The sequence below is a fragment of the Rhynchophorus ferrugineus genome, unplaced genomic scaffold (assembly GCF_030347505.1).
Source record: "Rhynchophorus ferrugineus isolate W39M unplaced genomic scaffold, kcgeb_rfMv2 rfM10, whole genome shotgun sequence".
Taxonomy (NCBI): domain Eukaryota; kingdom Metazoa; phylum Arthropoda; class Insecta; order Coleoptera; family Curculionidae; genus Rhynchophorus; species Rhynchophorus ferrugineus.
Window position 1 is genome coordinate 29,334,557 of NW_027472589.1, and position 25,059 is coordinate 29,359,615.

Genomic DNA, 25,059 nt, shown 5'->3' on the forward strand with positions numbered 1-25,059 from the left:
GTAGGAACCAGATAGTCCGGATCGTAGGCTTCCTTTTATTCAATATCACTATCCAATATCTTAATTTGACTCCATGACATCGGTATAACTAAATAAGCTCAATGGTTTATCAACTGGATATTGCTCCATTAGCTTCTCGAAAAACGGATTTATACCGAGTCGTTTATAGATCTAACTAAAAGAGAACAGTTAAATGTTTTAAGAATATCGTCTCTCTGGATTCATAGTAGGTGAATCTGAAAAGAACGTGTTGGTACAATCACCTTTCTGTATGTTAATGTAACTTATTATCATTCTAAATATATCAATTATAATCATAAATCATGAAAAACAGGAAGCTCAAAGGGCAGCACGCGTTAAAATTAAGGACATGAATTGGGCTAAGAACAATAAAGAAAAAGCTGACATCTCCAGTTACTTAAAAAATGTGTCCAAACGCATCCCACTTAGCTAATTACGGATGAAGAAAATTAATTTCATTTTCTGGGTTACTAAATCCTTTCTTTCAACTGAATCTATCCATCTATCTTATGGAAGAATGTCTTATCTGGCTGTCAAGGGAGTTAAACAAATAATAATGAGATAAGTTAACTGTTTCTACAAAAGACATCGAAGAAGGTATAAAATATATTTAATATAATATTACGAATGACCAACAAATTTATTTTTTAGTGACTTTTAAGGTGCTTGAAATAATTGGGATTCTCAAGCCTGAAAAAAGAAACTGAAAGAGTCACCTCCTACCGATTTATAAGTGGATGCCCTGTAAACTCAAAATATTTGGGAAACTGTAGATCAAGAAGCTTGAAGAAGGATAAGTAGTAATTCAAAGGAAAAGACATCGAAGAAGGTATAAAATATATTTAATATAATATTATGAATGACCAAAAAATTTATTTTCTAGTGACTTTTAAGGTGTTTGAAATAATTAGGATTCTCAAGCCTGAAAAAAGAAACTGAAAGAGTCACCTCCAACCGATTTATAAGTGGATGCCCTGTAAACTCAAAATATTTGAGAAACTGTAGATCAAGAAGCTTGAAGAAGGATAAGTAGTAATTCAAAGGAAAAGACATCGAAGAAGGTATAAAATATATTTAATATAATATTATGAATGACCAACAAATTTATTTTCTAGTGACTTTTAAGGTGCTTGAAATAATTGGGATTCTCAAGCCTGAAAAAAGAAACTGAAAGAGTCCCAAATGGAGGAAATGGAGGTAGATTCAAGGAATGTAATTCAAAGTGTTCCTGTTATATATTTTGAAAGAGTGTCAGTGCATCTCAATGTACGTCAACTTTTAGAGAAAGAGAAAGATTTATAATAGTATATTTTACATCTCCTGTGTAGATTGAAATTGATATATAATAATTATAACAAATTTATTGCTAACTGGATAAATTGTTAAACTCTAATCGTAATTCAAAAAAAATAAATTTTCACACCCTACATAGTTCTAATGACAAAATTTGGACACTGAAAATTCCTTAACGTTATAAAAGGCAATTTAAGATCTCACGTTCTTCAAGAAAATACCTCAACAGATGACCCTTCCTATATTTAATATGTGATTTTATGGGTGTAAGGGCTCGTACGGAAACTCCGGATACCTGGATATCTTAGACCCAAAAGCACGATCCATGTTTTTAACAGCATACATAATACCTCCGCCGTCCGTATAAAACTTGAAACTTCCAGGTGGCAAAACGTAAAGGTGCAGGAATAAATCTCGAAAGTTCCCCGGCCGAATGTGCCAAAGTAGGTCAAACTCATCATTACATCGGGAGAAGATCCAATTAGGAGGTAAAGTTCACGGAGGAAAAAAACGGTCCCGCTTCAGTCGGTAAGGTGCCACCCTAAAATTTTAATGATAACAGACAGAGCTGACACCGCCAGAAAGCCGACATTATCATTCGGAAATTTTCACCCAATAAACTTAATGGTCCAATGGGGATTTTCCCGTCCATGTATGGAATAACAGGCATGTTAGTTTGGAAGTTACGAAGATATTTTTAGAGCTAATTTTGTACGTACAAGGGTGTTCGGAAAGTAGAGCTTTTTTACTATTTAATTATTACATTGTTACTAGTCGTTTCCGTCTAACCTACAATTTGTCTTTATGCTAACTTAAACCTAGGTATATAACTAGGGAGACCCATCGGCTCTATCTCAGTTTCTGGTGAAATAATGTTTATACATGTCACTGCTGTATTTTTTATTATATGCACCTCACTACACAACACTACGCAAAATCAGATGGTTTGTTTCTTTTGAGTTTGTGTCCTGTTTTGGTGGTACCCAGAAGTTGCAATACTTTAATATTCTCATAAGAATGGAATCTTTCCTCATGCCCCTTTGCAATTCTCTTTATTTCTTGACTGACTATGGGTATCTGAAGGTCTCGATGTAGCTAATCAGTCCTATAGTATTTGGGTGCGCCCACAATAACTCTCAGGACTTTGTTCTGAAAAATTTGTATTTTATTCATGTTACTCTTTGTAGAACATCCCCATAATAGAACTCCGTATGTCCATATAGGTTTCAGTATTTGTTTATATAATAGCAATTTATTATGTACTGATAATTGTGATTTTCTTCCAATTAGCCAGTACATTTTTCTATATTTCAATTCCAGTTCTTTTTTAGGGGGTTACTTTATTTAAAGAAATATATTTTGGCTAAGTACCCAAATCAATGTAGCTTAAGCTATTATATTGCTACTTAAACAAGCTAGTTGAGATTTTTTGGGTCATTAAAAATATACATCATTCAACAAATATGTCAAGAAAACACAAATTAAAGGCAATTAAATGATGTTTAAATTCTGTCATGGTTAACTCTATAAATCAGTAAGATGGGATTGATTTTTATACAAGTAAAGTAGTATGTAATGCCTTAGTTAGTAACTCCGTCAAGATTGTTTTACTACATTGTGTGTAGATCTTATCCATCTCATTTATATTAATCCTAGATTCTGCTATGTTAATATCATCACAGTTATTTTAGAAAATATCTTCTACAAAATGTAAATGTTAAACTTCATCCTTGCTGATGGCCAATAAGCTAATAGAATTGATGAGGAATTTGTTTTCAACATAATTAAACAAAAGATCGACTTTTAATAGATTCTTTTAAATAGGTGGCACTAGCAAAGAAATGTTAAATGCAGTAAAGCGTTTTTGTATATATGTTTGTTTTTAATATTTTTAGGATCGTTCGATCGTATATATGATCGTACCTATGCTAAGATGACTGTTAAGCCAACATCGCTCTTTGAACACAGAACCGCCATGTTCAAAAAGATGAGAAAGAAAAAGTTGTATACAAAAATGGGAAACATTTTAATTAATATATATGTTGTACAAATTTTTCCCATTAAAGGTCTTTCTGAAGCGAAAAAATGATGAGACTTGAAGTATACAGACCATAATATCGTGCTTTCAAAATCAGGATATTTGAACAATCAAAAACATCATTGAAATAAAGAGAAAATCATAAGAAAATAATGATATATACCAGACATCCAATTATTTTGAATACAGGGTTGTTTATTATTACAAAAAGGTACCCCCCAATAACGACCATAATGCCCAAAATGATTCAAACAATAAGGGGGCATCTCATAAAATGCTTCGTTCGAAATTATACGGTGTTAAATAAATTGTTTTAAGGCCGTCTATCTTTTTTCTCCACTTACCTTTTGGGACTGAGGGACAGACCAGCGACGCTGTTGCTGACGTACTCGGAGAGGGAGTTGAAAAAGCTCATTTCGGTGGTATTCCTGGAACAAAACAGGGAATGCGCTTTATTTAATTGTTTGGCAACTTTTTGATTGTAAACATAATTGTCTACAACGTACGGTAGTTAACAAAGATAATTGCATGTTATAAAAGGTAGTTTTCAAATAAAATTTAGGACCGACGTATTTTTAACACGAAACCTGTTGTTTTGATGAAGGCTGCTTGTTTTATGGGTACATAACCTTAAATTAACAATGCTGTTTCCGACGATAGACATTTTGATATCTGTCAGTTGATTTATGTTTAGTTTCGTCGATAATATAAATAAAGATACAATGAATCTTAAATATTATCTAATGCTTGAATGAAACATTTTCAAAACATAGAAAAAATATTTAACTCAATTTTTGATATGTTTAAAAAACGGAAAATAAAAAAGAACCAATAATATAATTTTAGATAGGAATATACCGAAAATTATATTCATTAAAAATTAAATATGTGTATATAAATCATATCCAATTTTTCATCTTTACAACAATATTTAATATGAAAAAATATATGTAAAATTAGCCTCATTGCAATGTCCTGTTGAGGATGCTCCAGATAACTAATTATACTAAAAGATACTGCCATTTGCTGACGTAAAATGTAAATAAGAATTTTAGCTAAATTACTGTACATAAAGTAAGTAATTTCGGTAATTAATGAGAAGATACAGATATAGCATCACTCACTAATGAGCTAAAATATATTCCCAGCACCACTAAGATTCTTGCTTGCAATTTTACCACATATACACTTAACGCTTGATATTTTTGATGTTATGTTACCTGGCTTGTATCTGTATGAAGTCGAAGGCATATATTTGTCTGTTTCAAAATAACCTGATGAGAAACACTGGGCATTGTGTATTGACCATAATGAAAAACTTTCTATAGTAAATACAAAGTACTAGTGAACATTGAACTATAATGTTAAAATAAATGGTATTTTTTCACATTTGTTTCATTATGTTATTTGCTTTAGAATGTTGTAATATATAAAAGCTAAAATAAATTAAAAGTCAAAGTTAAATGCTTCAACACTGTGACATTTTGACGTCTAAAATTGCTTTGAATAGACTATACTAAAATTACAGTTAGGAATTGCATTTTGATGAAGCCAATTTGGATGGATTTGGTGTATTGGTGCAAGACTTCTTTGGAAAGAGATTAAAATAAATTAAAACAGAACAAAAGTATTAGAATTTTCCGTATATAACAAGTTGCTGCCGCACAAGTGTTTACTAAAACCTATATGGACCAAAGGTATTCAGTTATGGGGATGTTACAAGTATTTCAGAATAAAGTCTTGAAAAGTATTGTGGATGCACCAAAATATTATAGAAACAATTATTTGCACTGAAACCTTCCAATTGTCAAGGAAAAAAATTAAGAAATTCGCAACAAGACATATAGAACTCTCCACTCCCATTTTAACACCGAAGAGCTGCAACTCTTCGACCAACACTGATCTAGAACGCAGACTCAAGAGAACGAAAACTTTTCTGGATAAGTTTCTAGTTTAATCTCACAACAGAAACAAATTTTAATTTAATGTGCAATGGCCAGAACAACATATTAATAAACTAGCGACCCGCCCCGGCTTCGCACGGGTGCAATGCTGATACTAAATTAAATATACTACAGAAAAAATATGAACTTTGTATATAAAAACATAGCGGCCCGCTCCGACTTTGCACGGGCATAAAATATATATGCCTATGTCACTCAATGAAAACATGATTAAAATCGATCCAGTATTTTTGGTTCATTCATTACTGCCCTTGGCCTGCACGCATTAAATTTGGAGTAAAACAATTCCTCTTCCCCTATACTTACTATGAAGATTTCCTGCTATCTTTGGAATATCTAAATTCATACAATTTTTATTACATTACACATTTTTAAACCCAAATTTTAAATTTGTAATATCTCCGAAAATATTTGTTTAATTTACATGCTGTAAGGAACCATATTGACCTATATTAATTGCACACTGTATTTAAGGTACTTAATTCGATAAGGATTAATGCCGTATTGCTTAAAATAGCTTCGTAAATAAGCCATTTTCTCACGTAAAAAGTAAACAATAAAAATGGTTAATGTGGGTTATCCCTAAAAGATAAACATATACCATCGCGGACTTTTTTGTAGACCTTTTTATGGTGTACAATACTGTAGTACATTAATTTGATCTAACTCGTAGGGTTAGGCAGCGTTTTTGCTAATTGCTAAATAAGCCTAAAAAAAAAGGTTAATTTACGACATCACGTTAGAAACCTCTAAAATTAGCAATGTTGCCTTAGTATATTATGCATGTATTATACATATAAACCTTCCTCTTGAATCACTCTATCTATTGAAAAAAACCGCACCAAAATCCGTTGCGTAGTTTTAAAGATTTAAGCGCACATAGGGATATAGGGACAGAAAAGGCGACTTTGCCTTATACTATGTAGTGATAAAAAAATTAGCGTTGGGAACTATCGACTCAAAACAGTTGAAACAGTTGATAGTCGCAAAACAGTGGATAATCAAAGAACTAGGGACTGAAAATAGTAATTACTCAACAACTGTGGTTCTGGGTTCAACTGTTTTTTAAAATTCGTGACGTCAAACGAAGATGTACGAATCATTTCCTGTATAAATTGTGAGAGAGGAAAGGACGGAAATAATTGCTTGGGGCAGTTAAGATCATCAAATTATAAGATATCATAATAAATATAGAAAATACAATAGAACTTAAACAAAACCTAAAAACTAGAGATGAATAATAACCATAAATACTATATAAAAATTAAACCTATACCTAAAAAAACTAATCCATGACATAATTAAAAATGATCTAAATGAAATGATATCAATGCTTTATTTATTACTGAATGGAAATATTATTTATCATTCCCAATTTTAATCTTTTTACCCTATTACATTAACAATCTTGAAAAATATCGTTCAAAATTCTGTGATATTAATATACAATATATTGTTATTTTCAAGAAAACTACCCAAAAAATCATAAAACTACATATATTACATATATATAAATCTACGTAAGCATAAATCGGGTACATTTTTGTCAAGGTAGCGGCTAGAACTGTAGAGCCAGAACGTTAAAAATCAGTCGAATGAAACAAATACTAACTAAAAGTACGACTGAAACAGTCGATAGTAAATAGTAACAAAATTAGTCGGACCGAAAATAGAGACTGAAAACAGTCGATAGTAAAATGTAGTCAATCACTAAACAGTCGATAGTTCCTAACACTAAAAAAAACTTATTTATACGCCCAGTATAAACACTATTTATAAAAAAAATTAAAAAAAATTCTGTTCCCTACCTAATTCCATGTCGCTTAAGTATTTCTTTTATTAACACGCCACAGAAACCAACATTAAAGCTTCTCCACAATGGGATAACTGATGCCGATTCCCACAGATAAAACGGCATCATTTATTCAAAACGCCGAGATTCTTTCCGGCTTCCGCATGATCTACTTTTATATCCTCGCAAGAAACTAGAGCGCAAACGATACAGTTACGACTCCCCATCGAGTCTTATCCGGAACACGGCGGCAAAATAAGAATAAGCCTCGTAGCGACGATGGCAAAACGAACTTTAATGAAATACGAAGACGTATCGGGATAAACGCAACGCCAGTAAACTTTTTACGTACATATCTGTGCGTGGTTTCTGGTGACAGTTGAAGCCGTTTTTTATTCTTAAAGGGAATAGTGATGTGAAGGATATGTAACTTAGTTAAATAAAAAGGTAAAAAAAATTGTTTGGAAATTATATTAGTTTTTCTACATTTTGTGTTTGTATCGCGGTATCATCAGTAAATGAATGTATAATTAGATCGCACAAGTACGAATAATAAAAATAATAATCATTCCATATAGCAACAATGATAACTATCTCGGAATTAATCTTGAAAAACTTCGCTGAAAAGAACATGTATAAAGAAAAGGAAAGAACTCAAGTTAAGATATATAAAAATATATTGGTTAAAGGGAAGGAAAATCACATTTATCAGTACATAATAACAAAAGTCCTGAGAAATCATTGCAGGTGTATCCAGATACTACAAAACTGACTACTTATATTAAGACCGTTAGATAAAGAGACTCCATTCTTATGTCAATGTCGAAGTAATACAACTACGCTAAGTATCTCGAAATGAATCTTGATGCAAAACTTCGCTGAAAGGAACATGTAAAAAGAAAAGGAAAGAACTCAAGTTCAAATATACGAAAATGTATTGATTTATCGGAAGAATATAGCAATTATCTGTACATAATAAAAATGATATTATACAAACAAGTATTGAAACATATATGGAAATTCAATTATGAGGCTGTTCCGCGAAAAGTAACATAGAAATTCAATACAAGCTTTCCAGAACAATGTCTTGCGAAATTTTCTAGGTGCACCAAGATACTACAGGACCGATTACTTAGAGCAAGATCTTCAGATGCATTCAAGAGAATCGCAAGGAGTCATGAGGACAAACTCCATTCTCATGTCAAAATCCAAGGAAAGTAGGAAAGTCTTGGATAACGTCAGAAGAGCACACAAACTCAAAGAAATCCAACCATTTGATCTTGTGTAAAGTAGTGTAGTGAGGTGCATTTAATTGAAAAACAGCAATGTTAATATATAAACATTATGACACCTGAGGATAAGGGTTAATGGGTCGTGGCAACGTCAAATAACTATGTAATAAATAAATTTAAAAAAAATCAGCAAAAGCCATAGTGATATTTTGATTATTTGTGCTATGTTACATGTATAGAGCAAGTAAACGAAATTGACTAGTGTTGGGAACTATCGACTGAAATCGACTATCGACTATCTCTGTCACTACTTTTTACTGTCGACTGTTTCAGTCGTGTACTTTTAGTTACTATTTTTAGTTTTACTAGTTTCATTCGACTGATTTTAACGTTCTGGCTCTGTCGTTCTAGCCGCGACCTTGACAAAAATGTACCCAATTCATGCTTACATAGATTTATATGTAATGTATATAGTTTTGCTACTTGTAAATAACACTATATTGTATATTAATATAACAGTATTTTGGAACGATCTCATTCAAGATTGTTAATGTAATAGGGTAGAAAGATTAAAATTGTGAATGATTTCGATGATTATCTCGATTTTTGTTAAAAAATATTTACGTTCAATAATAAATAAAACATTTACTTTATTTAAAAAAGCTCTAGCTATTGTGCGATAATTCCTAATTATGTCATGGATTAGGGTTTTTTCTAAGATTAGGTATATGTAAAAAGTAATCCATCTTTTATCTGAGGTCGAAGTGTTGAGTGAGTATTATTCCAATGGAATGATTGTTGAATGGATCAAGTCAAATCTGATATTATTCTTTTCATTGCATTCTAGGATATTCATTTCATTATAGATGAATTAAATAACTTTCTGTCTTCGCACAATCGTGATTACTTTGTTGAATGACAATTATTTCGAACAAAAATTATGAAAAACCTGGATTAGTTTTTCATACGTTTCATATATTGATATTATACGATAAAAACTTCTCGTGATAAGCGGAAATAAGCCAAATATATTACCAGTCGTAAAGTGGTAAGCTATCATCGCACTCGGTGTTACACATAGCTAGTGTATTAGCTCATTCAATAAACGTTGGAAAAAAGTTCCATGGCAAGGCATAAGAAATAATAACATAGAGTATGGCGGCGTGTAGCGAAATGAAATTTTGTTGTCACGGCTCCATATAAAGTTAGGATAATAGAGAAATAAAATTTTATTTTATGGCGTATTTTTCTTGTCCAATGACGTATTTTGTCAGTGGTCGCAGTCAGTTTGGAGTTATTGGCTTTTCATTTTTGAATTCGTGCATAATTTTTAGATGTATGATAACCCTTTCTTTGTTATTTTTATAACAATGCCCGTGTTGTATGAAAAAATCTCAAGACGACTGAAACCAAGCATATTACTCGATAAGTTCCCGGTCTAGCTGCCCGACTAGGAACAACTATCACAGTGATACCAGTAACAAGGCTGTTACTTGTATGCTGGATCTGGTAAAGATCGGATGTCTTCTGGGATAGTCTTTAGGTTAGGCACTGACCAGTCTAATACGGAAGACTGTGTTACATTAAGCAGTATGTTCTTTAAAAAATAGGATATCTATACGATATATATTGGTAAAAAGGCGAAGTATAAATGTAAATAAATGTTAAAGAATTGTTGAATTTGATAGTTTTACGTTCGTATTGTTTTAACTAGTAGTAGGAACTATCGTAATTGACTACTTTCTACCATTAACCTAACCGGACCTTGAAAAGGATGCCGATTTTATGCTTATATATAAATATATGCTTTTGTATTATTTGTAATTTAAATGTAAATAATAATGTACATTAATAGGGCAGCATTTATAGAGATACTCTGTTACTGAATCGTATTTATTAAGATAATAGAGTCAAGAGAAAGAAGAAATTGATAAATAGTAATATAATTGACTCTACATGTTTTCTTGGCAACTTTTAGGTCTTCTTTTATTGATTTTCTCGATTTTCTAAATCTCTCGATGTTTGTTCAATCTTTTTGGATACTAAAACTTCCTCCATTGAAGTTTCAACGAATATTAGTCATTACTAAATTCCTTTTTATAATTAATTTACAATCATTCGAAATGAAATGGTACATTTGAGCATAATAGAATCCACCAATTTTATTTTTCCGTTATTCCTTTTCTTTCCCAAAGATCGGGAAGGAATACGTACATCTCCATCTCATTATAAAACATATTTCGGATCATTGCTTTCTTCACACTGCCACTTGCCAATACTTTCTTGACTATTGAGCAGCTCAACTGAATAATAAGCTCAAAACTATATTTCGATATTCATTACTTTTCTTGTTTGGTTGGTTTAAAATTTGCTGCTTAAGCCCGTCAAACATTTTTAGTACATTATGGTGATACTGTCCCATCACAGCCAAATCCGGTTTTGGTTACAGCGATATAAATGTGGTGATTTTCATTGTAGTGATAATGAACTGCCAAGAGGAATAACAGGTTCCAAGATAATCAAAGTTTTCTGTGATAAGCGATGAAAAGTGGATCTATGGAATGTCTTTTTAAAAAGAAATGGTCATGGTCAGAATACATGTAAGAAACTATATAATAAGATTAGTTAGAAAGGATCCTTTGTATCACAGCTTCTTTGAATTTTCTCAAGGCAAGCCTTAACCTACTGCATCGGAATTGGGGTAGAAGTACTGTAGTTGGTGTATAGCTACCAAAAGCAGATTGAAGTTGCCCAAAGTACCTCTAGACATCAAAAAGTTCGAAATTTGGAATATTTTTGGCTATAAAGTCTTGCATGCCTATGATGGGATGAACAAGGTGTAGCAAAACACACCACTATACCAATTGCAGAAATTGAAAGACTTATTGTTGGAAACAAGACCTTTTGCTTGTATTATGTATGTATTAATTGTATTTAAATTGGCTACGCGTTGAAAGAGTTGTGAAGGAAACACTGTTGTAGTTCATAACTTCACCTGACTACTACTTGTTCAGTTCGATGTAGCATAGATGGCCATTTCGACAGGCCATCGTCATGTTGCCAAAAAGATGAAATAATTATGGAAAATATTTTGATTAGTATATACTATATATTGTACCAATATTATTTCAATACATGCCTTTTTCACTTCTAGAGAAATACAAGCCTTTTGTTTTGTAAGTCATACATAATTTCTCTAAAGAGTTCGAATCTAACTGAACATTGTTTTGAAGGATTTCGCTTTGAGCTTGTTATCGACCTTTGACATTTGTTAACGAAATTACGTATTCTGTTAAAGGTCGGATTTTCCGCAAGTTTGTTTTGATTCAATTTTTTTTTGATATTGTAAATTCTGTCTGTTGTTAATTTGTTTCCAGAGGGACATGAAAAAATGTATATCGTTCGGATAACAGATATTTTGGCATTTAGATAGATTGTTAATTAGGAAGATGTTATATCGTTTTTGTATGTTTATTTGTAAACAGTTTTTTTTATATTCTTTTATATTTTTAAGTTCTGCTTTTTATCAACGGGGGTTTATCTGGACTAGACCTATAGTTTAACGCGGACTCCGAACTACGGTCCTGTCATTCAGCCTACCGAATAACGAGTAATCAATTTTGGAGATCATCACATAAGACATCCGGTCTTACCCAGCCTGGTTACTAGCGTGACTGGGATCATTTTCCTTGTCGGATATTGGACTCTTCAATCCATCAATCACAAATACTAAACAACCACAAACATAAATGTACAACCATACACCAGTAGGATGCGAACCTACGACTATCGCAACAAACCGTCCTGTCGCCTTTACCGTCGCGCCGACCAAGCCGGCATAAATAATTTTGTTGCGTCTAAATTAATATTTGATTATTTTAATAGTTAAAAAATGTTTTAATAGCATGAAGGTTCAACTATGTTTCGTATAAATAGCGCCAGAAAGCAATCCAAAAAGGTTCGGGAATAGCAAACCTGCAACCCTCTCTGATGTGCCCTTCTAGCAGACTTCCCATCTCCATCAAATGCTTATTTTACAAGATGTTAATTCGGTCCGTACTCCTGTACGAATCTAATGTCTACTTCACGTTTGTTACACCCAACCAGGTCAAACGGCTTCAAGTTTTCCAAAATAAGCTCCTCAGAATCTTAAACGCTCCATGGTTTGTCAGAAATAATCAAATTCATAGGGAAACTGACACTCCAGAAATCAAGCACTTCATATTTCAATCATTCCACAAACAACAGTTCAAGTTCTTCTGAAAACGCGCTTGTTCGCGAGCTGGTCTACATGCTGGGAGCTTAGCACCGCGTCACCGCCAAGCTCCCCCCCTTTTCCAGGCTGAAACGACCTCATCCGTCGCTACAGTCATAACTTTTGCCCCCAACAACAGTACCCAGTTGTGTGTTAACTCAGGTTTGCGAATCAATAGAATCGCCGGGCCCTCGTGCCCTATAACGGCTGCCCGATCAGAGGGTGCCAGATCCCCAAATTTAATGCAGTAGCAGTAGTGATCCACAGGGGTCAACTGTGAGGCGGTTTCGGTTTAGTGTATTGGTAAGCCCAGAGGCAGTCCCACATAACCCGGTCCAACTTGTCACTCCAGGGCAAGTCTCCGCGACCAGGTATGCCTCATGCATTCCACCGCCTGGTTTTTAGGCCAGAACAAAAAACAAAATAGCGCCATCTATTGTAATTCTCCGAAAATAATAAAAAATCATAGTTTAAAATTAAAAACGTTTACTACAGAAGAAAGCTAGCAATATTTTCATAAAAAAACAGACTTTATATAAATTATCAGCATATTTCCAAATAGAATAATTATTTTCTTTATGTTATAACTATAATATTATCTTTTAGGGTTATTGTTTAACTGATTTAAATATAAACCTTCTAGATTTTTAAAACAACAATGTTGTTTTTCAGTTTCTATTGAAACACTATCGAATGATAATACAGTTTGTTATATACAAAGAAAAGAGTAATGAAAGACATAGTCCAAACAAACTCAAACAACTATAAAGTTTGATGTGTATTATGAAGATTATAAAGCGGCGATAAAGGAAGTTAATAGTGTTTACTTAAATTGTACAAAGAAATTATATTTCGCTTGCTTAAATAGGGCAGGTTGCGTGTAAATGCCTCTCGTGGGCCTCATGATGACACTAAATAACCATTATAATTACGATAATACATTGAGGTAATCCATTACTTGTATGGTATTTTTTATTCTCATACTGGAGAATGGAATAATTTTTAACTAAATGTATTGGGCGAACTATTCATATTATGGACCCAATAATAAAATAAATTAGTATTAAAAATGACTTTACTGTTTTTTTTTAAATAATCACATTCATCAACGCCGTCGAATGAATTACCATATTCAGTTTGTGTAAACGCTAAATGTAAATATGTAATCATTTTTCCTTCTCATGTTTGTAATTAACATTACGCTAGTTAAAAAGAGACGAATCTCGGACGTACTAGAAGGAATTCTAATACGTCCGAAAATGTAAGCAAATCGGTCCAAAAACTCGACATTTGTTATTACTGATCAACTTGTTATCATATATATGCAAAATTATTCAAAATATTATACAATACAACTAGGCTTCTCCAGATACAGGAGACGCACCATGTTTTGAACAGATGTTGTATGTTGGCAGTACTGGATCTGTGTAAATAATTGAAGGGCTCACACTTATGAAAGAGCTGCGATTTTGAAATCTTTCTCAGGGGAATCCAATTAAATATATGGTGCAATGAGCATACAATCTCTAAACTTGATTCTTGAAAGGAGGGGTTTTATTTATTTATTTGTATATTATAGACCCATCAGTCTCCGGGATTATTTAGGGTCTATTTACAGATACACATTTACAGTATCAGTTATCAGTTAAAGTATACAATGTTACTTCAAGTATCTTGCAATATAACAAGTAAAATATGTAAAAGCATACAGATGCAGATGAATAATTATATATATAATATTATAATTATATATATAATATTATATAGAATTAATGCTACAGTATAATGGCCGCACAACCCATAACAGTGATAAGGATACAAGATAAAATAAAATTTAAACGAACATGCACGATATTACATAGAGGCACACTATTATAATTCTAGTAGTAGTCCTGATAGGGTTAGAAAATTAATCAGCTTGCCCAGAGTTTCCAGCCCTAGACACTGGTCCATCGTCTGTCCCAGGTTAACCAACCGTCTTTGCGAGTTGTATCTTCGGCATTCGATTAGTATGTATTTGGTTGACAATGAGGAATCACATTCGAAGCACAGTGGTGGACTTCTTCCCTTAATGAGAAACTCATGGGTCATTTTGCAGTGACCAATTCTGAGACCCTAGAATAAGCTTAAATTGTGCCTGCCGATGTTGTTGAGTTAGTGTTGTTAAGGCTCTGTGGTTATTTTATGTTAGATCCCATCTTGTAGTTGGTTTAGAGGTCTAAATATTCTAGTAGAGTGGTGCTTCATATATCTACTGCAGAAGCGGAAATTTTCACTAAGTGATCCCTCCCTCTTCTTGACTAAGTAATCCGCTTTTTCATTTTCAATGATTCCAGAGAAAAGAGCCAGTTTTGTGAAAGTAACAGTTTTGTCGCTCCTTTCCAATTTAGAGGTTAGTTTATTGATAAGCATTCCTACCGGAGGCGATAACTAATCATTTGTCTTGCACATCTTGTACTGAGGTCAGGACCCTATACATGACAATAAGTTCAGCCGTCAATACACTCGATGAAACGAGGAGTATGAAGTGTCCTTCCCCCACATATTCATTGATATTAGTCCAAAAATATGAAAAGGTGTTCAGGATATCTCTGTTTTATATTGATTTAATTGGTTGCTGATACTGCCAGGTCAGAACTGTCCCTTGGTAAACTCCTCATGAAGGGATCGACAGTCACCTGCGACGGTCGTCACGGAGGCAATCTATCCTCGAAAATGTATATCGCTGGAAAAGCCAACGATAAGCGACTACAAACTGCATGGAATCTATAGCAAGAGCTCCGGTGTTGCTCTCTAGAAGGGTTGAGTTCAATGCTTGATGGAAAGAAATATCTGTAATGAGACAGGCTTGGTTTAAATCTCAAGGAGCTGGCATATTTGATCAAAAGCAATTCGCGTCTTTAAAGAATCATTCTTTAAATATTTTCCTACAAACAGCCGGGTTTATGTGTGGAGAACCCCAAAAGAAACTTATAATCCGGAATGCCTGCTTGCTGCAGTGAAGCATGGGGAAGGTTCCGTTATGCCATGGTATTCAGCTGCTCTCGACATCCTCATTGATGAAGTTCTTACTATTAGTATATTGTTGTTAAGGACTGCCGTATTTCCAGATGATAATGCGTCTATACACAGAGCCATTTGATATGCATCAGAATATTATCAGACATCATTCAGTACAATCACCAGACTTCAAAATAACCGAATTATTGTCATTGAAGAACTTGGTGGATGTTTGTACAATAATGAGACAACATTCCGATGAAAACTATGCGTCACACTCTACAAGGACATGTACCATTCAAAGAAATCATAAATGGTTCCGAATATCTATGGTACATACGATTTCATCTGGTAATTTGATATTTTAGACCTTTTAATTTTGGGTCATTTATGTTTTTTTGATTTGTCTTCTTTCTTGGCCTTAAAGGTTTGAAGGATAATGTGAAATGAACTAAGCGGTATTGCCGCTTCTTTCTAATTGTAGGAGTTCTTGTCTATGTGAATGACCCAGCAACAGTTGTTGAACCAGTGATAGAAATAATCAATCAATCAATGAATGGCAACATTGTTGATGCTCTTTCGCGGGCTGTATTTGCTTGATTTAATATCTTAGTATGTTCAAGGGACGTTAGACTCTCATAACAGTTCATTTGTGAAGATGCGGTGCTTAGAGTCACTACCATTTTTTATTCTGCTGACTTTACTGTGTTTTGTGCCGCCCAACCCGAGATTCATCAAATGGTCAGTCTGTTCAAAGGGTACTCCAGCCTTTTCTTTTTAAGTTCCATTTATTATTTATTAAATATCTACTTATTATTTTCTAATTATTTTTTTATCTATTGACCTTTATCTATTTTGTTTCCCACTGTTTTATTATTAAAGATAAGGAGTAAATACTAAATAAAAGTAAATTAAAAATAACAGATTTATGGTCGCAACTATAAATTATAACTATTTTATCAGCCAGAATCTGAAGCAAGTGGCCAAAGTAACTGATGCATAGTTATGATTTATTGATAATTTGAAAGATATATAAACGCCACCGAAAGTGGTTTCTGCTGGCTCTTGGTGGCAGCGCAGTATGGCCTTTGACTTCTTTCCTTGTGCGCATTGCACGTTCATCATAGTCGGAGCTGGAAAACTGGATGCACAATAGCAACAGAGTATTGGTTATTTATTTATTTGAGATTTTGGTTTTACCCTAGTGAGGCCTACTAACCCTAATGATAGGATCTCATGTGTCTGCTTCCCCTGATCTCATTGCACATCCATTATCGTTAGTGTTGTAGTGTTAAAGTTGGTACGTCAGGTGTTACTTTCTCTTCATATCGTGTGCACATTGACTTCATCTTCGCACAGTTTATCATTGCTATCAGTTATCGTTATTGTTCTTTGTATTTTATGATTGTCTATAATTGTTATTGACTACTATGAACTAAGATTGTTGTTAACTATCATTGTCTGTCCTTAATCTTATCAATACAATCCATTATCAGTACCATTATTTGTTGGTTCATTTACCTATAGGTACTATGATCTGCCGTAATGGCATGGTTAATTACCAGTACTATTACCTTCCAGTAATATTAACTATCAGTATCATTATGTTTCATTATTACCTGATATTAGAAGTATCTGTCGTGATAATCGCCGATCCTTGATATATTTTATGTGTATTTTTAATTTCACCTTTGTAATTGAAAATTGGTTGCTCAGGTATGTTTTCATTTCATTTTTAGAACTATCACCAGAACACCTCGACATCAAGATCTCGCATGTTTAGAAGTTGCTTTATTTATTTTGCCATTTTTTTATATATTGATCTATTTTTTTATTTGTTTAAAATGTCAAAATTGTTTTATTAAAATGTTATTTTTATTTAACGCGTTTTGCTTAAAATTAACTCCAAAAATATTGTGTTTATGTCAGGTGTTGATATTTTGTCCATTCCCTTTTATCAGTTACATTTATTATTTAATAAAACTTCTGTCTTGTTATGTACAATATCATTACCGGACCGTTTTAAAGTACGTCGCTTTAGTTGATATTAAATAATTCACGCCAGATAGTGAGTCGGGTCTATCAAAATATTATCTCTCTACATTCCTCCTCATCCCACCACGACATCGGAGACCTGTAGCTCACTCGGCAACCGCACCTAATTATAATGGGTTTCCATTAATGTCTATCGATCAGCTAACGATAGGCTTTCAGAGTAAATATCGTCCTCTAAGGCGTCATAGTTTTCAAGCGTGACAGAACAACGGATCGTCCTTCTGCGTATTTGGGTTTATATTAGGGATGTTGTTTTGTTGTCTCGAATTAAAATGCGGTTTTATTGGTTGGTATTACTTAATGTAGTAGTTAATCATACAAAATTAATATTTATTAGGCGTGTCGGGTGAAAAGGTCATTTCTTTCCGGGTTTTTCGTAAATAAAACGATGGATAGTTGAAACTTATTTATTCAAAGTTTTGGCCGTTTGTTTTTATATATTTTGCTCACCTCTAGGGAAATGTATTAAAGCCATTTCAAAAGAACAGTTTCTCCTTTGACCTAAATTAAACTTCCTTGAATTTTGCGAAATGCTCTGCGATAAGCGTGCACTATCGATGTGAGAAGGTGTTAGTCGGATGGAGCTAGGTCTGGAGAATACGGCAGGTGCGGCAAAATTTCCCATTCAGGTGATTTCAACGTTTCATTGCCTAGTTTTACTGAATGAGATACAGATTGTTATACTGCAAAACAACCTTATCATTTTTAGCGTATTATAGATATTTTTCGATTAATGTGCCGTTTAAATTGATCATTTATTAACGGTAGCGATCAATATTAACTGTTTCTCGATATTTCCATAGTTATCGATATTTCCATAGTTTATCACCTGTTACTATGCAGAAAAAACCTTTTATACTTTTGAAGCACTGGCGATTTTTGGATTTTTTATTTTTGTGACATTCAATTCATGTTGCATCCATTTGACTTTCCTGACAATTCTTTCTAAGTCTGTGTTGAGTTTTACCAGGTTTCATATGTTCTTATTGTTGGATAATGCTGAAGTTTCTATCAGCAAACGATGAATTTCGGCAGTTTTTTCTTTTGACGCCATAAGAAAAGTAATGGGGGTTCAGACACAAAACTTGACATTTTCAAAAAATTATAGATCTGTAACGTTTCCATATTGGTTGAACGTAACTAGTGTTATTTGGAGGTTAAACAACCGGAACTTAATTACTGACAAATCTGATATGGATTTTTCCAGATCTATTATTCAAGAATAAAGTTATCTGATGGAAAGTCTATGTAACTCACATAACTTCTCAGAGTAACAGAGTTTACGATGGTAACTTATAAACAGTAAATGGTGCTGCATTGTATAAGAAATTCTACAAAATATGAAATATACTAATTGTAATTAGGGGTACAAAGGTTTTAGAAAGTTATTCTTTTTGTCAAGACAAAACATTCCCTTATAGAATATGTTTTATTGGGTTATACTGGATTTTAAATCAAAAAACTCTAAATATCTTATATCATATATATAATGTCTCTTAATTGGGTTAGATGTTATGCATTTTGGTCTACACCCGATGACACAATGATGAGTACTCTACACTTGAGAACTACTGTACAGAAATAACTTGTCATCCAACGGTAATTATTTACACTTAACAAGCAATGGCTTCTCTTTTGTCCAGTTCTGTGATTGTGTTTCTAATGAATAATACTTCTTGCAAGTTAAGCACAATTTCAAAATACCGGATAAACGCGTAAATTAGTGGTGCCTGTACAGTTGAATACTATAGAAACCGATTGATAATATTTCTAATTTTAGTTCGTGCTATTTTATTGAAAAATCAGTAAAAATTAAGTCATAAACCTGATTGAATAGGTTGTTCTCATTTAGATGTTTCTACAAAATCCAATAGTTGATGATGAAGCTCAACATTAAATAAAATATTCCTTATTATCCTTTTAATGTTCGTTAAATTGAACCATGCCTCTATCAAACTTATAATTCTAATATTTTAGTGTGCTGATTAATTATATATCAGCTTGGAAAATATTAATTGTTAATATAAATATAATTGCAGTAAAATGAATTAGTGAACTAGGATACTAGATAGATCTTGATCTAAGTATTAGTAACATTTTTTAAGTATGTCATACAATTTGGGGGAAATAATATCACCCTGTAGAAGTGGACGCTAATGGACGTTGAGAGAAAAGGAAAAAGAAAACATTTGATTAGCGGAAGTACTGTGTATTACTTCAGACATGTTGTAGCATTTTAACTGATACTATTAATAGATATTTGATAGATAAAATAATTCTAAACGTATTTTCAAAGAAATGTCAATATATGGGTAATTATATACAAACAAATAAAAATATTTACAACGATGTTAATTTGCCAGGGATCCAGTCATCGATGCATTTTCTCACTTCTCCAACATTTCAAAACAGTGTGTCAGCCAAGCCATACTGCATCGATCTGAATAAGTTGTAATCAGACGGTGCTATGTCTGGCGAGTACGCTGGGTGCGATACGCTACAACACTGCATCTTATGTAACTCTTGCAACATGTAGCTAGGCGTGGTAATGCAAGATGGTTAACTTTGTGTCTGTTACTCGTTATTTTTTGCAATAACAAGTCGTTCAATTTGTTCAACTGACACCGATGGATATCTACAGTAACAGTTTCACATAGCAGATGAAATTTTCATCGCCAGTCACAATATATCACGAAAACCTCTTCAATTTTTGCCTGGTAAGCAATGAAACCTCGATGTTGAAACAGTTGAAAAGTTTTTGAAATTCAATTGAATTTAATTCATTGTCTTCGAACTTGAGTATTCCATGACTAGCGTCTGTATGCACCGAAGAACTGTTGTTCTCTGCAGATCAAAACACGTGTTATAAGCATACTTTTAAGAGGTTGTGTTTAATGAAACAACAATTTTAATAAATAAATAAAAGGAACAAAAAAATCACCATATAATCAACGTTAAGATTTCCTAACAAAGTCACAATCAGCTATTTCATAAAATATACACGGTCGCCTTTTCCCCGTCTTGATATTTTCACCCTTGCTTTTATGTGTCATTTCCCCCAAAGAACCTTAATATAATAGTCCATAAAGTGACTTAATTTAATTCTCCTCGTCACCGACTCAAACCCCAAAAACTACTCCTAATTGCCGGGCTATAATAATCCCTCCCCTTTCTCACCCTAATTAAAAATTACCGTCGAGGGGGATGTATTGTCGGACGGGCCATCAAAAGGCCATGATTCGCAGCTGACGCGCGTCGACACACATTACACATACGCGACCGCCGCCGGCCGAATTATTTCACGAGAAGCTGAAGCACCCGCTTCGTTGAAGCACCCTTCAGAGCATCCCGATGGCGCTCTCTCGTACACTAATTGGTACACAATAACGGTGGAGGAGTGGAGGAAGTGGGCGCGGCCTGCCTTTCGACTCGAATGAATGAAAAGTTTAAATGGTTTCCGCGAGCGGAAAGAGACTCGAGGAGGTCTCGTTAAAGAAAAACGTTTTGTTTGCAGGATAATTTCCTGATGGCATGCAGCGCGGTTGTTCGCGGAGAGCATTTCTGCATCCTATTGTCTGTTATGAGAAATAAAGCAACAATAGCATTAACCCGATACAAAACACACAATTAAACTGTACCATATCTATAGTCTATTGAATTCAAAATAACTGTGAATTGAATAATTCAATTTGTAAATTCTTTATAAGATCAGCCAATATTTTCTTCTCATTTTATTCTAGCTAAAAAGAGATAACAACTCTATATGAAAAGTTCGAACATGTAACCCCATCAGCCTACAAAAATTGTCCGACTGTGAAACGACTGCAACATGCTTCAAAACGTTAGTCGTAACAATAAAATAATAAAAAGCGCTTTTTTTGCTTTTTTTAATCGGCTACTTCAAACAGGAACCACATAATGTAGACCCCATTTTGTCCTTAAAATGCGTTACGGTAGTGAGCATTGATACTGTTAAATACTAAGTTGCTTGGTTTTTTATCGAAAATATTTTCAGCGTGTGTCAGCTGTACTGAGTGTTAGTATGAGCACACTCACTAAAATATCTCAAGAAAATTAAAACATATAATCTTGGATTCAACGAAAATAAATCATCTTCATACGAAACGGATGACGAACCAAAATCAGCTTGATGTTAGCTCAGTTAGAGATCAAATGTATAAAACAGGAAGTAGTTTTTATAACATAAATATAATTAAATACAATTATTTCAGAAAAAAATTATTACTCTGGGAAGTATCAATAGAAAATTTAGAGATATGCTGCTCTTTGAGCATGTAGAACATTCCTGCATACACTGTTGGTTAATATAGAAATATACATAATAAATAGAAATACATAAATATATAATATAGAAAAGTACATAATAAAATCAAGGAAGGCTTATTATTTCAATTTCTGTATTTAGATGAGACATGGATATTTTGGAGTAGGACATTGGGGTCACTCATAGCAAGACGCTAATAAAAATAGTGTAAAGAAAACAAAAGTTGACGGAAAAAAGGTAAAAGTTGGAGTAACAGTTGATTATATCTTGTTAGTCATAATGTTTATAATGGCAAATAATGCAAATAATGTATATTTACAATATTCATTGCAGAATATCTTTCATGCAGGAAACAGCAATGGTTTCATTCCTGGCGCAGACTTAGTGTGTTCCTCTCCAAATTCATGGGCAACTACCATGTCGAAATGCCCTCGTTTGAAAATCAGATTAAAATAAGAAAATCTTAAAGCACTTGGAGGCACTATCAGTTATTGTTATTGAATTTATCTCTTACTAGCGACCCGCCCCGGCTTCGCACGGGTGCAATGCTGATACTAAATTAAATACACTACAGAAAAAATATGAACGTTGTATATAAAAACATAGCGGCCCGCTCCGACTTTGCACGGGCATAAAATATATATGCCTATGTCACTCAATGAAAACATGATTAAAATCGATCCAGTATTTTTGGTTCATTCATTACTGCCCTTGGCCTGCACGCATTAAATTTGGAGTAAAACAATTCCTCTTCCCCTATAATTAATATGAAGATTTCCTGCTATCTTTGGAATATCTAAATTCATACAATTTTTATTACATTACACATTTTTAAACGCAAATTTTAAATTTGTAATATCTCCGAAAATATTTGTTTAATTTACATGCTGTAAGGAACCATATTGATCTATATTAATTGCACACTGTATTTAAGGTACTTAATTCGATAAGGATTAATGCCGTATTGCTTAAAATAGCTTCGTAAATAAGCCATTTTCTCACGTAAAAAGTAAACAATAAAAATGGTTAATGTGGGTTATCCCTAAAAGATAAACATATACCATCGCGGACTTTTTTGTAGACCTTTTTATGGTGTACAATACTGTAGTACATTAATTTGATCTAACTCGTAGGGTTAGGCAGCGTTTTTGCTAATTGCTAAATAAGCCTAAAAAATAGGTTAATTTACGACATCACGTTAGAAACCTCTAAAATTAGCAATGTTGCCTTAGTATATTATGCATGTATTATACATATAAACCTTCCTCTTGAATCACTCTATCTATTGAAAAAAACCGCATCAAAATCGGTTGCGTAGTTTTAAAGATTTAAGCGCACATAGGGATATAGGGACAGAAAAGGCGACGATTTTATACTATGTAGTGATACTTTCCGAGATATATTCTGTGTCTACGCTCGAATTTTTCCAAACCCAAAATACAATATCCAACTGAAATAAACATTAGACATACTGGCGGAAAAGATCCCAACAAGTGCATTAATAATGCACAAGCAATTAAGGAATGACTAAATTAATGGAATTCATACATTAAGTTTTGAAAAAATTATGCTAAAGTTAAAAATTGTTACATTGTTGTAAAATTGTTATTACATTTCATTTTTATACTTAATGAAATGTTAAATTGCGTTTTATGTAATTTACGAATTTATGTAACTTTTGGAAATAGAACTGAAAAAAGATAAATGGCAGATCAGATGGATGAACAATAATATGGCTACAGAGTATTACACCCTGTCTGAATATGTTGAAATAAGTATTGTCTACAACAACGCCTTCGGCTTGGAGCTCGATCAGACACATTGAAGACGAAATTTACAAATGATGGAATCGTGAACAACTGTTAGAGTGGAAACTAACAGCTTAGTTATTCATTAGAATAGCGATTCCGAAAGTGACGGTGATCCGATTAAACTTTCTGAATATGAGATTAAGATTCAATGCTGACAATTACCAAGACAGGGTGATGAAATGGAAAATAGACAAAGGTAAGTATATGATTAGTATAGGAAGTATAACTGTGTGCATATATATGTGTGTAATTATTCAGAATATATATAAGCATTTCATTAGAATAAATGAGATTAAATCTAGTTTTACTAAAAAAGGTCAGGTAGGTTACAGATAGTAACAGAACACGCTAAGAAGAAATTCAGTGATATTAAAATGACTTGACAGGGGAACACAGAAATGAAGGAAACAAGAACTAAACGTAAACAGAAAGACCAATTGAAGTAGATCTGTTTCTCAGTCGTAGACTATTGGAATGGAATCTGGAGTCACCAAACTCGGAAAACCATTCCATAGAGGGGTGCCATGAAAAACTGGGTACAGCCAGGCAAAATAGCGGACGAAGGTACAGGCGATATTCAAAAATAATTTTATTAGAATTGTCTATCTGCGAATCAGAATTATATGTGAAACTGTTGTTAGAACGTATTCAACTATTTATAGAAATTTACTACAAATCAAGACTCGGCCATCAAAGTGCATAGAGTAAGAGATGAATGATAACATCAAATCAAAATCAAATTGATTTACGAGATGATCTAAGATTTTGCCTTAAAACATGAAATAAGGTTGCTAAATCACAGCAACGTGGAAGCAATACAGCTACTGGACAACTCGCAGGATATCAGAAGATTGAAGCAAACCAAACTACACGAACTAGTATAGTGAATAAGTTTTATTCTTAACTACAGTTTAAATGGTTTAATTATATTGTAATTTGGGAAAGGCATACTGATGTATTAATCCCAGACTCTCCTTACTTATTTATTAATGCAAATACAACAGAACAGTAGCAACAAATTAATTTGTAAATTAAGATTAAATTAAAATTAAGACTTAAAAAAGTGATGACAAAGTAAATTGCTATTTTAAACATTTAATATCTTGAAATCCATTCATTCATGACATTCACAAAACAAAAACAACACTTATTTATTGACTGCTGGACAACTGCATACTGCATATGTATTATAGTTTTATCGCACCCTTTGAGGGGCATGATAATACAAGGAAACTGTAAGTAAATACTAGCGATATCTGTACTGTTTCTATAAATACATATACTAACCTTTAATAACTATTTATTAATTCCAT

General features: G+C 33.1%; 1 protein-coding gene across 2 annotated transcripts in view; it reads right to left on the reverse strand.

The window, feature by feature from the left end:
• unc-13-4A (BAI1 associated protein 3) overlaps nt 1-25,059 on the reverse strand; it is a 233,402-nt gene that overhangs the window by 120,973 nt on the left and 87,370 nt on the right. For both annotated transcript variants that reach the window (XM_076416392.1, XM_076416393.1), the window contains exon 4: nt 3,697-3,780. In XM_076416392.1, coding sequence (XP_076272507.1) covers nt 3,697-3,767 — 71 coding nt within the window. In that variant the 5' untranslated portion in view covers nt 3,768-3,780. The remainder of the gene's footprint in view (nt 1-3,696; nt 3,781-25,059) is intronic.